The 15,531-nt window shown below is 46.9% G+C and overlaps 1 protein-coding gene across 1 annotated transcript in view; it reads left to right on the top strand.

Annotated features, from left to right (window-relative positions):
- The first annotated feature begins 10,087 nt into the window (after positions 1-10,087).
- Positions 10,088-15,531, top strand: part of LOC115556964 (voltage-dependent T-type calcium channel subunit alpha-1I-like) — a 204,845-nt gene continuing 199,401 nt past the window's right edge. Inside the window, 1 exon segment of the mRNA XM_030374435.1 lies at positions 10,088-11,015. Coding sequence (XP_030230295.1) covers positions 10,854-11,015 — 162 coding nt within the window. The 5' untranslated portion in view covers positions 10,088-10,853.

Below are 15,531 nucleotides of genomic sequence, written 5' to 3'. Positions count from 1 at the left end.
GTTTTATTGAGTGTCCAGTTTTTCTGGCTGTGACCAAGTTGGTTCTCTTTGGTGATTGCGGCCGGAGACTACAGTTGGAAGCTCTGACTTGAAAAGGTTCGTCACTGAAATAGAAATAGCCTGTTTCATCTCATTGCTTTGTCAGACCAACCTTCATTATTGTTGCCTCCCCTTCCTGAGTCACAGTACTGATATCCAGTCTGACAACACAATGTAGAAACGCTCACCGTAAGGAATGGAGCCATCATCTACTTCATAGTCGTTGACCTTTCAACTTCTCAGCATTGCTAGCTCATTCCACTTAGCTGGGGCGCTACCTACGTATATGACCAGAAATATAATTGAGGTAGTTCCTGCATCCTGGTTATTCAATATTTACATAAAAGATAAATGAGACAGATGTAAAATGAATGGAGTTTACTTCCATCTACCTAACTTTCTTTGATATACTACCAAGTAGACACCGATCAGCAGATATCCTCTTTGGAGCTGGGGTGTTCGTGTTGGGATAATTGTGCATGTGTAAAGCGGGACATTCCATTTAGAGGATGGGTGTGCTGAATGGGTGATACCACAGCATGGGGAGGATAGGGGTGTTGAATCGGTGATACCACAGCATGGGGAGGATAGTGGTGCTGAATGGGTGATACCACAGCATGGGGAGTATAGGGGTGTTGAATTGGTGATACCACAGCATGGGGAGGATAGGGGTGCTGAAAGGGTGATACCACAGCAGTGCTTGGCTTCTGGAAGGGAAAGTTGATACATATTCCATAACATTTTCACTATGTTTTTATTTGTGGGGGATGGCTGTCTGTCTTCTGTGTGTTTGTTGTGTTATGATTTCTCTACCATTAATGTCCTTATTGTTTGTCTGATAACCACTTTGGGTAATGGCACTATGCAATCATTTTATTTTCTAAGTGCACTTTCTAGACCATTAGTTAGTCAATATAGTACATAGTATAGTTACACAATAGCAGAAATCAAAGTTGTCAACAGCAGCTGTCATCCCGACCCCTCGCTGGTGTAAAGGTTGTCTTGGTTCGAATTGGTGTAAAGGTTCTCTCTGTACTCACTGGTGTAAAGGTTCTCTTGGTTCTTACTGGTGTAAAGGTTCTCTCGGTACTCACTGGTGTAAAGGTTGTCCCTGTTCTCACTGGTTTAAAGGTTCTTTTGGTTTTCAATGATGTACAGATTATTTCGGTTCTCGTAGTTCATTGGCCGGTCTCTTAAATTGAAGGGTTTGGCATTAAATTGTTCTATACGCTGAAACGCATCCTTCACTCAAAGGATTGAAACCATTCCTAGTATTTAAAATGGTTGTCATAGCCTCTACCGTTGCTCTATCCAGGAAGGTTGTGTATCGATGGGATGTTCACACAGAGCACCATCAGACAGAACGGAGGTCTGTCTCGACACAGACCACTGTTGAATTTATAATGGACTATATACATGTTCATTCATTGATATCATACACTATAGACAGCTGACACCTATCAATGGAGCCAGCCATTCAGTGCTAGCTAATCTACAAGCTAACCTGCTGGCTAATGATTCATATGAGACAGAAGCTCATTCAACAAATGATTAGCGGTTTGGAATGCTATACAAACATTGGAATCATTCCCGTTCTACATGCTTATTTTGGTATTAATAATAAGATGTGAACCAATAGGAGTGTGACTACACTACAGACACTTTGACACCACAGACAAAGAACTGGAGATTCCTCAAGAAAATGTATTTCCATGCAGTAGTGGAGCGTGATAGAGGTCATATGGGGATCTTTATTATACTCCACTCCTCCTGTCTTTACTTTCTTTACAAAACAGTGAATAAACGGTTGAGTGCTCACTTTAAATCACTCAACCGTGTCTGCTGTGTGTTTTCACATGGGGTCCACGTCGCCATCGATTCCAGAACTTATCCGACGGTTTCAGAGAGCTCTTCAGAACCAAGGCGGCCCGCGGTGAGGGGCGAAGCCCATTGTTTGATCTCATCTGATTCCTCGATTCACTCTATTTTAATCACCGTGCTTCAGACTGTGTTCGGGCGGCCAGACTTGGCAGCTGTGAGCCCACATCAGGCCCTCCATAAGTACACTTATTACTGAGGGCATTAAACCTGTGCATGGCCCTTCTCCGCTGTTACGGTGCTAATGAACAAGAATAGGCTAGCCTTCGTCATAAACAACGTTTAGTTGGCAGGAGCCTGCCAAACCCAGCGCTAGAATATCTCATCTAATGCGATCTAATAGAATATAGTCTAATATAGCATAATTTCCTTGATGAATAGTTTTATTTTCTTCGTCTAATGGACATTTTACAGTTTGTAATGTGCCAATTTCAAAGTTCCGATATGAAATAGCTTCGATGTTTTATACAGGTTTACACGGTTCTAAAGAGCCGTTTTCTAAATGGAAACAGGATGCAATTTCTTAACCCCCTGAGAACCAATAGAATACATGTCGGTGTGTTTCGCTGCATCAAGCTAGCGTCCTGTAAGTCCCGCTACGTTATTCCTTCATGTCTGTTCCCTCGTTGTCCTCCAAAGCAACAGAGCACATGGAACCAGAGAGGCTATACAGGGATAAATTACTACCTTTAGCCACTGGCTGTGAGTCAGTTAAAATTAGACTTAAACCCCCTCCCCCTAAAAAATGAAACTGTCAAGGTGTGTGTGTGTGTGTGTGTGTGTGTGTGTGTGTGTGTGTGTGTGTGTGTGTGTGTGTGTGTGTGTGTGTGTCCAGAAAAAACCTTGATAAAACACCTCGTCAAGCTCAGTCTTCCGGTATTTCTCTGAAGCGTACAAACATATATACGCTTGTTGTTCGAGAGAGAGAGAGCGAGAGAGCGAGAGAGAGAGAGAGAGAGAGAGAGAGAGAGAGAGAGAGAGAGAGAGAGAGAGAGCATGTGTCTGTGTGTGAGTCAGGTAGTAATTATTAGAGACAGGAACATTGGCTCTGCTCCTAATGCTGGCATGCTAAGAGGAGACTTGCCCCTAGTCACAACACGAACATGCACACACACACACACACACACACACACACACACACACACACACACACACACACACACACACACACACAGGGACTAACTCACACACACACACACACACAGGGACTAACTCACACACAAACACACACACTAACTTACACACTAACTCACGCACAGACACACACTAACTTACACACTAACTCACACTCTCACGCACACACAAAGGGGCCGTCTTATCCCTGGCTGGCTACAGGGAGAACAGACTTTACTTTGTAAACCTTTGAAAAGTAAAGAGGCGTCCTGGAGTCAGGTTGTTTCTCTCCGTCTCCCTGAGGGCTGGAGCTGTTCGGGTCAAACAGGGTCAAGGTCGTGTCGCTGGTCCAAAGAGACAGAGAGAGGTGCCCTGGTCCGTATCAGAACCCTTTGGTCGCTCTTTACTAATTGATCTTAGTGAGGGGCGTGGTCAGACATTAGACCACTCCCCTGCTTCAGCCAATAGAAACAACGCTCAGGAAACCACCTAATCCTGAAGCAGCAGAAAGCTGTTATTTTACAGAGTGCTTTACAGAGTGTAACAACTCTAAACATTATAGAAGGAGAAGTTGAATTACTCTCAACAGTATAGTCCGACATAAGAAGGAAATATTCACCACACTTTGTGCGACAGAAATCGAAAAAAATGTAATTTTGGTCTACTAATACCACATTTATGATGATGCAATCTCACTTTGGATTCCTTCATGTGAATCAAAGAGTCACAGGATTAAAGATTAAAAACACTACAGCAGTATTTAGATAGCAAATACTTTGGTTCTGCGTGTTTCAATCCCTTTTCATTTTCTCTTTCTCAAAAACTCATACAAGCATGCATGCCCTCTATCAACGACACACGCACTCACACTCACACATAAACCACTTTCCCTCCCATTCTCCCCTACCTCATTCATTTGTGTTGTCTCCTTTCAGGGAACACCTGTGCGGAGATCGACTCGCCGTGCCTGCGTTGGAGAGGCAGTTTCTGAGTGGGCCTGGCTCATCAGGGTGGGGATATGAATGGTCTGAAGGAAACTCGCTGGGTGCATGTTATTACAGAGAGTGTGTGCATGCAGGTGTGAACTCAGATTCTGAGAAATCTTACAAGGGTCCGTAGCATAACACAGCAGACAAGAGTAAAGAATGAAACACGACAGGTTTCATTTCACCAAGGGATGCTCTCTGCTGGTACAGCGCTTACACACACAAGGACTGGTTGGTTACATTATACAATGTTGTTTTTTTTCTCAATGATTTATTAAAATATTAAAATATTAACATATTTAAAATATTTTCAATATTATACTAAGAGCTAAGAGCAGGTAGTTTCGTTTCATCTTGTCGGTGGTGGTATTGGACCCTTTCTAGATCAATATTTATATTAATATTGGGTTTGTAGCGCATTGATGAGGAAATGGTCAAAGGGTGAGGTGTCCCCATATTGGCTAATAGTGCACGCCCTTGAAATGTTATCGACCAATCAGGATCAAGTATTAAACAATGCTGTGGTAATAAAGTAACTGTAATGTGCTTCTGAGAAAGGCCCTCAGAGCCAGAATCCGTCAGGGAGTCAGGACTAATTGAATGTTCTGCACTGTGGTTGTGTGTGTGTGTCTTCATGCCTTGTGCGTGTGTGTGTGTGTGTGTGTGTGTGTGTGTGTATGTGTGTGTGTGTGTGTGTGTGTGTGTGTCTGTGTTAGTGCATGAAGGACAGCATCAGCAGTGCTGCATCATTGTCTTTGACACCTCTTTCCAATTATCTATCTTGTCTCTCTCTCTCTCTCTCTCTCTCTCTCTCTCTCTCTCTCTCTCTCTCTCTCTCTCTCTCTTCCTCATCTTTCCTGTTCCTCCCTCCTCGTTACAGGAGATCATGTCCGCCCTTAAGACTCCCTGTTGGAACATGAGCTGATGAAACGAGCTCAACCGTTCATAAAGTAACCTCACCGCTAGAGGGGGGGGGGGAGGGAGGAAGGCAGGGGGAGGGAGAGAGAGGGGGGGTGAGCGCGATAAGAGATTGGGAGCTATGAGAGGAAGAGGGAACGATAGAGGGAGAGAGTGGATGAGAGAAAAAGGGAGTGAGTGAGGGAGAGAGGGCGTTACAGAGAGGGAAATAACGAAAGTGAGAGAGCTAGAGAGAGTTTTCATGAAATGTGAGATGGGTTTGGTATTGCGCTCCATCATGCTATGTGGGAAGCGAATGACGCAGGATGAGCTGCTAACCGCAGCGCTACAATACACTCCCATTACTCACGCTTATGTCACCGCATCGCTCAACAACCGCTAATACTCCGCCTCAGTGAATGTGATCAGCAGCAATTTGGGAGTTGGCTTCTCCTTCCACTCAGCGTGTGGCTGCTATGCACAGACGTGGAGCTCAGAGCCGCTGGAGCTCAGAGCCACCGAGCAGACAGCTGCCTGGCCGACACACCCCTTCAAAAGATACCCCAACAGAAAGAGGCTTTCTGACACCTGACGAGACAAACCCGCAGCGTCTCTCCCAGTCTGACCATCACCAGCATTACTGGGAGTCCTGACGTCTGTTGTTAAGGTCAACGCTGGACACAACCACATTTAAAGGATCCATTATGATGGCTGAACCAGCGGTCAGTAAAGGAGTGACTCTCTGAGTCTTCAGATTGATTCACTCTGACAAACAAAAACATGGAATAAATATTCACAACTACACACACAAACAGATCCATGCACACGCACTTGGTGAAATGACATCACACCACGATGACATCACTAATGGGCCTCTGAGTCCTTGGCCTGACACTCAGTGGAGGTTTTCTCTTGTTTGCTCCTCCTCCTGTCAGCGGTTGTCAAACTATCACCAAGCTGTCTGCTCTGTCTCTCTTGACCATTCCTTACCTCTCTAAGAGGTACACTAAGCTCAATAATTCTTGTCTCTCTCTCACTCACTCACTCACTCACTCACTCACTCACTCACTCACTCACTCACTCACTCACTCATGCACTCTCTCTCTGCTGGTTAATTCCTTGTTATTCCTCCCTGACTGACAGTTGCCGACTGCACTCTAATACAACTGTATACGCACACGCACACACACACACACACACACACACACACACTCACACACACACACACACACACACACACACACACACACACACACACACACACACACACACACACACATCCCAAGGGTGTGGTACTTCCAGCTCCACTGTTTGATGCCGAACCCTGGAGCCAAACCCCTGCTGTGTTGTGCTGATATGGACAAAACACACACACACACACACACACACACACACACACACACACACAAACAACACAAATATAAACATTAACAGAGACTAACATACACAGTAACACTCAAACACATACAAACATTACCAACATTGACATTTTTAAAACACAGGAATCCAGTCTTACAGTGTAAATGTAAACCCACTCACACACACAGAAACAAGCGCACACACACAGATTGTTCGGCAGTTGTTGGTTGGTTGAGTCGAGCCGTCTGCTGGCGTTGCCATGGAGACGTGCCATAGGCTGGCATGGAGGATCGTCAAGGTCTCGTCTGCCCCCCCTCCTCCCATGTATTTTAGCTCGTCTCCTCCTCTTCAGTGTGGATCAGTGAGCTGGTGGGAGCAGGTTCTGGTGTTGTGATACAGTTTCATTCTTTTTAGGAACTTTTAGTTCACTTTGACTAAAGCCTCCGTTCACCTGATATCCGTTGTCTACTTCCAGCCTCCTGGAGCGAGATAATGTACCTGTTCTGCTCCTGAAAGAGCCGGATCTGAACAGATAAGAGCCGATACTTAGAAGGACAGTAATCACCAGTCATCTGACTAAACTGTGTTGTGTGGCAAGTTATTCTCTTATAACATATAATATAACATAATAAAATATAATATTTATATTAAAGGTGGGGGGTAGAGCGGTTTGACTTGTATCCGGAATGTTGCTAGTTCGATTCCCGGCTCCTCCCAACTGAGTGTCGAGGTGTCCCTGAGCGAGACGCCTCACCATGACTGCTCCTGACGAGCGGGCTGTCGCCTTGCGTGGTTGACACCGCCGTCGGGGTGTGAATGTGTTAATGTGTGAATGTGTTGTAAGTCTCATGAGGTGTGCATTGTAAGTCTCTTTGGATAAAAGCGTCTGCTAAATGCCCTAAATCTATGTGGCAAGAATGACTTAAGAAATAATATGACGTGACGCACATCGCTATATGCTCAGTACAGTTCTCAGCTCTGCATGAAGCATCACAGCATTGGTCTGAGGATAGCTCCAATCTCCCCTCTTCAGCCTGTGAGATAATGTTATTGGAAATAGAAAATAGTAGTAGAAGTTCCATTTGTATAATTATGATGATTATAATGCATGTTTCTTTTTTCTACTCTGGTCAGGTGAACACACGATACACACACACACAAACACAAACACACACACACACACACACACACACACACACACACCATAACGAATCACGCCACAACACATAGCGAAGAGGCTAATACACATGCTATGGGTGAAATGTTAATTATTTGATAAATTTGTGGTTTCTGACATCTGACTCTTTGCGAAGGTCTCTGCTCCGATCGAGCAGAATAGATACCAGCGGTCGCATTAAGAGATGATCTTTGAAGGCAACACTCTAATTGAGATGAAGAGGATTTTGTGATATGAAATAAGCCCCTTCATTCTATAATCGCTGTCTGGAGGGAGCGGTCCCCACAGCGAGGCTATCTTCCAGGGAGCGGATTAGTCAGAGTTGAACTTTTATTTGCTGAGACAAGCAGCTCTTACTGAGCGCCTCCCACAAAGCCTTCCCTCCTGTTTCTTCTCCTCATGACGGCCTTCTGCACACTGACGCTCCGATTGGAGGGAGAGATGTGGCCCTTTTCTGGAACTTTCCTGAGCAGAGGAGGCTTCATGAATGTGTGATGAGGCTCCAGGCCCGCTCGTTTTGATAATGCATTTGTTCCAGCGCCGGATGCGGTGGAACGGGACGTGCATTATTCAGCCGGACCTCCACTTCATTGTTTGTCAGCAATTTTGCCGTTGATGTTAATTATGCACGAGCAGGGAATTTAACGCTGTAACGAGAAAGAAGGAAGTGTAACAAGGTCAGGCTAATTGTGAGGATGAATAAAGTGTACATTTAAATGAGATGAAATAAAGAGGAACAGGAAACAACAAAGCGGACGTTGGATTAAATAATGAATACCAACACAACCAATCAGAGAGCCAGCCCTTGTGTCTGCCGTCCGTCTAGTCAACAGACAGATGGACATCCTTACTAGGACCCACTGGGACACGAGAGGGGGACAACGGAGAACTTGGAGGAGAGCAGGAGATACTGTGACTGCATGTTTGTCAGTTTTAGTTTTTAGCTTGTGGGGAAGGGTTCGGGTTTTTGTGGTTGATGGTTTATTTTGAGCGTCATAATTTTAGGCTTAAACATTGAACTTCCCCCCCCCCCCCCTTGTGTAAACAGGGACGGGACACAGCAGGTAACACTCACACACACATGCACACACTATCATATGTAGGGTGAGGCTATGGGTAAATCGTTCAGCTAAGAAATTGGTTTTGTGCGTTGGCAGCGCGGCCTCCTCTCTGCATCGGCCGTCTGGGATTGCGTTTATAATTATTTCAGTAATTGTGTTTGGATGTTTACTGGCTGTTCCAGAGGGGGGGGGGGGGATGAACAGGAGCTTATCAGAGAGATCATGTTATCAGAAACACAACATGACCAACAAGCTGACAGACAGACAGACACAGACAGACAGATGAACACAGACAGACAGACAAGCAGACAGACAGATGGACACAGACAGACCAGAAGACAGAGAGATTGACACAGGTAGACAGATGGACATAGACAGACAAGCAGACAGACAGACAAGAACTGCCGACTAAAGGAGAGAAGAATAGAATCGGTCAAGTCCAGCGATGGGGTGATGAGAGTGGACAGACAAAATTAGTTGAGCGACGAGAGAGGAGAGGATACCGTCTGAAAGAACGCATATTGTCAACCGAGTGACATTGTGGCATGAGAGAGAGAGAGAGAGAGAGAGAGAGAGAGAGAGAGAGAGACTTTGTACACCTGAAAAACTAAGAGAAGGACAGTAATAAGTAAACACATCAATTCGTGGTTTAAAATAAAATCATTGCCATATAAAGGAGTACAACATATAAAGGATCATTGACACATCAGAAACAAGATAGGCAACATTAAGCTGTGCAGACAACAGACGGTGTGCGTGTGTGTGCGTGCGTGTGTATGTGCGCTTGTGTGCGTGTTGGAGGGTGCTGACTCACAGATGGTGTCATTGGATCGTGGCTAGGGATTACAGTGAGATTAATTGGCGGTTCTGCTCCTATATGTGTGTTTCTCTGCTGGTTGTTTTCTCTGTAAACAGGTAGATGTAGCGTTAATAGAAGAAACACACATGCCTCTCCCTCCCTCCTTCCTCCCTCTCCCTCTTCCTCCCTCCCTTGCCCTCTACCCACCTCTCCCTCCTCCCTACCTCGCTCTCCCCCTACCTCTCCCTCCCTCTCACTCCCTCCTCCCTACCTCTCCCTCCTTCTCCCTACCTCTCCCTCCCTCCGTCTCCCTCCCTACCTCTCCCAACCTCTCCCTCCCTACCTCTCCCTACCTCAACCAACCTCTCCCTACCTCCTCCCTCCTCCCTCCCTCTCCCTCCCTCCTCCCTACCACACCCTCCCTCCCCTCTCCCGCTCCCTCCCCCGATTGAGCGGACAAACAGAGACAGAGCAGACAATTATATATTGACAGAGGGACTTTGAGCTGTGTGTGTTTTCCTGTGTGTGTGACGGTGTGTGTTTGTCTGTGTGTGTGTTTGTATGTGACAGTGTGTGGTCACTGTGGGTCAGTTTTCATTGGTCCCTGTATCTCCTGGAGGATCGGGAGAAGTTTCCCAAACCGCCTGACGTCTGAAGACCTCCGACACGTAACGCTGATACCCACTCCCCAGCCTGCCTTTTCCCTCTCTCTCTCTCTCTCTCTCTCTCTCTCTCTCTCTCTCTCTCTCTCTCTCTCTCTCTCTCTCTCTCTATCACTCTTCCTAACACCTATCATCCTCAATATCTCCCTCTTTTTCCTTCCTCTCATGATGGAGGAGTGAGAGGAGCAGCCTGTCAGCTCTGTGTTCCGCTCTGTTCACCTCTGAGTTCAGCTCTGTGTTCCGCTCTCTGTTCCGCTCTGTTCAGCTCTGTGTTCAGCTCTGTGTTCCGCTCTGAGTTCAGCTCAGTGTTCCGCTTTTTGTTCAGCTCTGAGTTCAGCTCAGTGTTCAGCTCTTTGTTCAGCTCTGTGTTCAGCTCTATGTTCAGCTCTGTGTTCAGCTCTGTGTTCAGCTCTGAGTTCCGCTCTGTTCTTTAGCGTGCTCTGAGCAGCTGCTGTGAGTGAGCCAGAGGAACCAGTGAAGGCTGCTATCTGCGGGTTGGATCTGATCCACACGGTCTCTTCTTTCCGATGTAGTATCAGACATGTGGTCAATAACAGACAAAAAGAACATTTTGTGTTGTATTTTAAGTTATTATTTCTAAGAAAAGACTTTTGCGTTTTTTATTGACATTGAGATGATGAAGGTAAGGTAATGTCTATGTTTTCTATTTCTGAACAGGAAGTTTCTCCTCTCTACAGGAAGTCAACTCCACGGCGTCTCTTGACCTTTTGCTTCACCGCTGTCTAAAGAGATTTATGAGTTTGGGAAGATGAACTCATTCATTTCATCACATCTCATATCATGCATGGTCCCTCGTAGCTTTTAAAAACCTTATGATGTGCTGGCACCTTTTGATGTGTGTGAAGCGGTGTTGGAGCCAACATGGCCGGTGGCCCCCAGGTTCTGTTCCTTGACTCCCAGCCTGTGTCCACGTGGTTCGAGAGGATCAGCATCATGGTGATCCTGCTCAACTGCGTCACCCTGGGGATGTATCAGCCCTGCGAGAACATCCACTGCACCTCCGACCGCTGCCAGATACTGCAGGTACGGGGGGGGGTGTCTAGGGTCTGATGCTGATGTCTGTCTGTCTGTCTGTCTGTCTGTCTGTCTGTCTGTCTGTCTGTCTGTCTTCATCTAATCTGAACACTTTGGGTTCGTCGTTAATTTGAATCTCTTTATCGCCGCTGGTATTCATAAGTCATTGACAAAGTAATGAGTTCTTCAGAGACTTTACATTAATTATGAATGCTCTAAAACTGTGACATAAAGCTTGTCACGGTTTTAGAGGATTACATCCAATCGGCCGCATGGACGTGATGGGTCTGACAGTCGGTCGTCAGGCAGGACAAACCCTGGAAGGTTCTCTGTCTGCTGAGCGCTCGGAGTTCAGGAACACTGAAGGTTAAGAGTCAGTTAAAGCAGAACCTACAGCATTATACATACCGCTGTGTGATAAGATGCTTATAGAATCAAAGCAATGTTCAATTCCCCTTTTATCTCCTGCCCTCTCCTCCCCTCCTCCCTCTCCTCTCCTCCCCTCTCCTTCCCTCTCCTCCCTCTCCTCTCCTCCCGTCTCCTTCCCTCTCCTCCCTCTCCTCTCCTTCCCTCTCCTCTCTTCTCCCCTCTCCTCTCTTCCCATCCTCTCTTCTCCTCTCCTCCCCTCTCCTCTCCTCTGCTCTCAACTCCTCTACTCTTCTCTCTCAAATGATCTTCCTGCCTCTCGTCTTCCCTCCACTCCCTTTCCCCACGTCTTTCAAATCCTCTCTCTCTTCCTCATCCTCCCCCTCTCTATCTACCTTTCCTCTCCAACACTTCTCAACTCCTTTCCCCTCTCTCCTCCTCCTCTCCCTCTCCCTCTCTCTCTCTCTCTCTCTCTCTCTCTCTCTCTCTCTCTCTCTCTCTCTCCTCTGTTCATGTTAACCAGCCAATCCCCTCCCAGAGTAGCGGCGGGAGACTTGTGCTCTTCTGGCGGTTGCTAATGGTAACCGGGGGCAGGAGGGTGAGGGGGGGGGGGGGGGGGGGTTGTCGACAGGGGGCTAACAGAGTAGAAGTGTGGCCAGTGGGCTCTTATAGGCCTCGGAAATATAATAAAGCAGGAGCACTGATTCTGTCGCCATGAATGTTGAATGAGAGAGAGAGGCTCACACACTGTGAAGAGGGACACCCACACACACGTTTGTGTGTTACCCGCCATTAACTAATTCAGACACCAATGATTGGACTCCGAAACGGGGACCGAACCCAGAACATTTGGGCGGAGGCGGAGGTGGAGGTGGAGGAGGAGGTGGAGGTGGAGGCGGAGGTGGAGGAGTAGGTAGAGGTAGAGGCGGAGGGGGAAGCAGAGGCAGACGCCCTCTTCCTTGATGGTGCTCCAGAGAGAAACTAGACAGCCTGTTTCTGTTTCTGCCTCTGGTGTCACCGCTTTGGGTAGGGTTGATTTCTGATTCTGATTCTGATTCTGATTCTGGGTGGTGTTTTAAGGAGCCAAACTCTCTCCTCTGTCAGTGCTGAGCTGTGTCTGTGCTGGGCGGAGCATCACACAACCACCCTCCAGAGGACTGTCTGGAACGTTCTGCCCGTCAACAGACTGGGAGCACTGGGGAAGAACCACAGCCCCTCCGTCAGGTCGTGATGTGCTCTGTCTGAGAGGCTGGGGGTGGTGGTGTTCTCTGTTATTATATATATATAACCCTGTATATATAATATTGGGACTAAAATACACACACACACACACACACAGATAAATGCAGCAAAATAATGCACACACATTCTGAAAAAAACTGATGCTTGTGTACAAACTGACTGACTCACTCACACACACACACACACACACACACACACACACACACACACACACACACACACACACACACACACACACACACACACACACACACACACAGGCACACCATAACCCATGTGTGTATGTGTGTGTATGTGTGAATGTTTTGTGTATGTGTGTATCTCTGAGCTTCAGTGTTTTTGTGACATGCTACAAATGACCTCTGGCATTGCCTTGGCCTAATATAATGTTTTATATCCGGTGAGATTTCCTGTCAAATACCATCCCATTTCCACAGCAAGGACAAGCACACACACACAGAGACATAATCACACACACACACATTCAACCACACACACACACACACACACACACACACACACACACACACACACACACACACACACACACACACACACACACACACACACACACACAGTGTCTAAAAACATAAACACGCTCACACACGCAGTCATCACTTTTCATGGCAGAAGCATCACACTCACACAATCTGAGTCTGTTATCGAACACACAACATTCCACACCCACACACAAACAGAGACACAATCAGACACAAAGTGAAAAACAGACACAGAAACACATAGACACACACACTCACACACTGACACACCGACACAAACAGACACACACCCACACACACTCACCCCCCACCCAGGGATGCTGGGAACATGGCCTTACTTCTTGGCTGTGTCTGCACGCCAGCCTGCATTATGCATGAAGACATCATGTGAACATGTGATCGTCATCTGATCCGACCCATCCCCGGACGCCCTCGCACACACGTGTAGCGCTCATCTGTCGGACAGACGTGTGTTCGTCTGTCGGTTTCTATCTCTGGGTTTCTGTTTCTGTGTGTGTGTGTGTGTGTGTGTGTGTGTGTGTGTGTGTGTGTGTGTGTGTGTGTGTGTTTGTGTGTGTGCGTGTGTGTTTGCGTGCGTGTTTGTAGGCGTGTTTGTCCGTAGGTGTGTGCGTGTCTGTGTCAAAATGTCAGAAATAATCAGGGGTATTTTGCACCAAAAAAGGTATAATTCCTCTCCAATGGGGATGATGGAGGCTTAATGTGCTAAAGGAAAATAAATGAAAGGGTCTTTAGCATCGGTCTGTCATGTGACACAGAAAAGTTTGTTTTTCTCCAACCTTTTCCAAACACCCCAGAATGTCTGAACGTACTGTGAGTGATGCTGTGGATGCCCACGCTGGCCCGTCCCAGTCCTCATCCCTCTGCACCATGAGGGGGTCCACTCCCCCCCCAAACCTTCTGGGTTCCATCCCCATGTTAACAGCCTCATCTGTAGGCGGTGTCGAACAGAAACCCACCATCGTTAATGACCTGTAGCAACATTCACTGTGATGAAACTCCCTCAAAGCCTGACAGAACAACACTAACTTGCTCACGTGGTCTGGTACTAGTCCTCACCTGGTGGTCTGGTACTGGTCCTCACCTGGTCTGGCACTAGTCGGCCCCTGATCTGCTGCTAGTCCTCACCTGGTCGGGTACTAGTCTTCACCTGGTGTTCTGGTACTAGTCGGCACCTGGTCTGGTACTAGTCGGCACCTGGTCTGGTACTAGTCCTCACCTGGTCTGGTACTAGTCCTCACCTGGTGGTGTGATACTAGTCCTCACCTGGTGGTCTGGTACTAGTCCTCATCTGGTGGTCTGATACTAGTCCTCTCCTGGTGGTCTGGTACTAGTCCTCATCTGGTGGTCTGGTACTAGTCCTCATCTGGTGGTCTGGTACTAGTCCTCACCTGGTCTGGTACTAGTCCTCACCTGGTGGTCTGGTACTAGTCCTCACCTGGTCTGGTACTAGTCCTCACCTGGTATGGTACTAGTCCTCACCTGGTATGGTACTAGTCCTCACCTGGTATGGTACTAGTCCTCACCTGGTGCTCTGGTACTAGTCCTCACCTGGTGGTCTGGTACTAGTCCTCACCTGTTATGGTACTAGTCCTCACCTGGTCTGGTACTAGTCCTCATATGGTCCGGTACTAGTCCTCACCTGGTGCTCTTGTTCTGCTGCGTGGACCACTCTACTGACGCGTGCGGCCAGAACGAGGTGCACACAGTACGGCTGGCTGCGTTTACAGGAACTTGGAGCTAATGTGGTCATCCTGCTGCTTAAATAATGCAACACCTCCCCCCCCCAACAAACGAGTGAGAGCATCTCTGTGATGATCAGCTCTAGAACAACCTGAAAGTTTTATTAGATAGGATGTTTTAACTGGAACCGTCTGCCTACATCTGAGCCCTTTGCTGCTATTAGAACAGCCTTTACAATAGGCCAATACTTCTGTCTGCAAAGTCCTTCTCACCTATACCTCTATACTGGATGGATACATATTTAAATATAAGTTCACCCAGAGGCAGGTGAATATTGTGTGTATAGTAAGGGGTTTTAATTCTCATTTTTAGGTTTTAATTCTCAGCTAAGGGGTTCTGTGTTCCTTCCTCAAAGTATCCAACACCTGCATCTCAATCCACTGTCTAACACCCTACCTGCTCCTTAAAGACCTGCATCTCAATCCACTGCTAACCCCTACCTGTTCCTTAAAGACCCTCATCTTAATCCAATGTCTAACCCCTATTTACTCCTTAAAGACCTGCAACTCAATCAACTGTCTAACCCCTACCTGCTCTTTACAGTTTTTTTCAGTCGATAACAAGCGTTTTTCTAAACAGTAGTCACATTTTCAAAACTCTAAACACGATTAGCACAACATCGGTCCTTTGTGGCCATACCATTCACACATTTCATG

Source organism: Gadus morhua, chromosome 2 (genome assembly GCF_902167405.1).
Source record: "Gadus morhua chromosome 2, gadMor3.0, whole genome shotgun sequence".
Taxonomy (NCBI): domain Eukaryota; kingdom Metazoa; phylum Chordata; class Actinopteri; order Gadiformes; family Gadidae; genus Gadus; species Gadus morhua.
The sequence above is the reverse complement of the archived record's forward strand: the minus strand, read 5'-3'. Positions and strand labels throughout refer to the sequence as shown.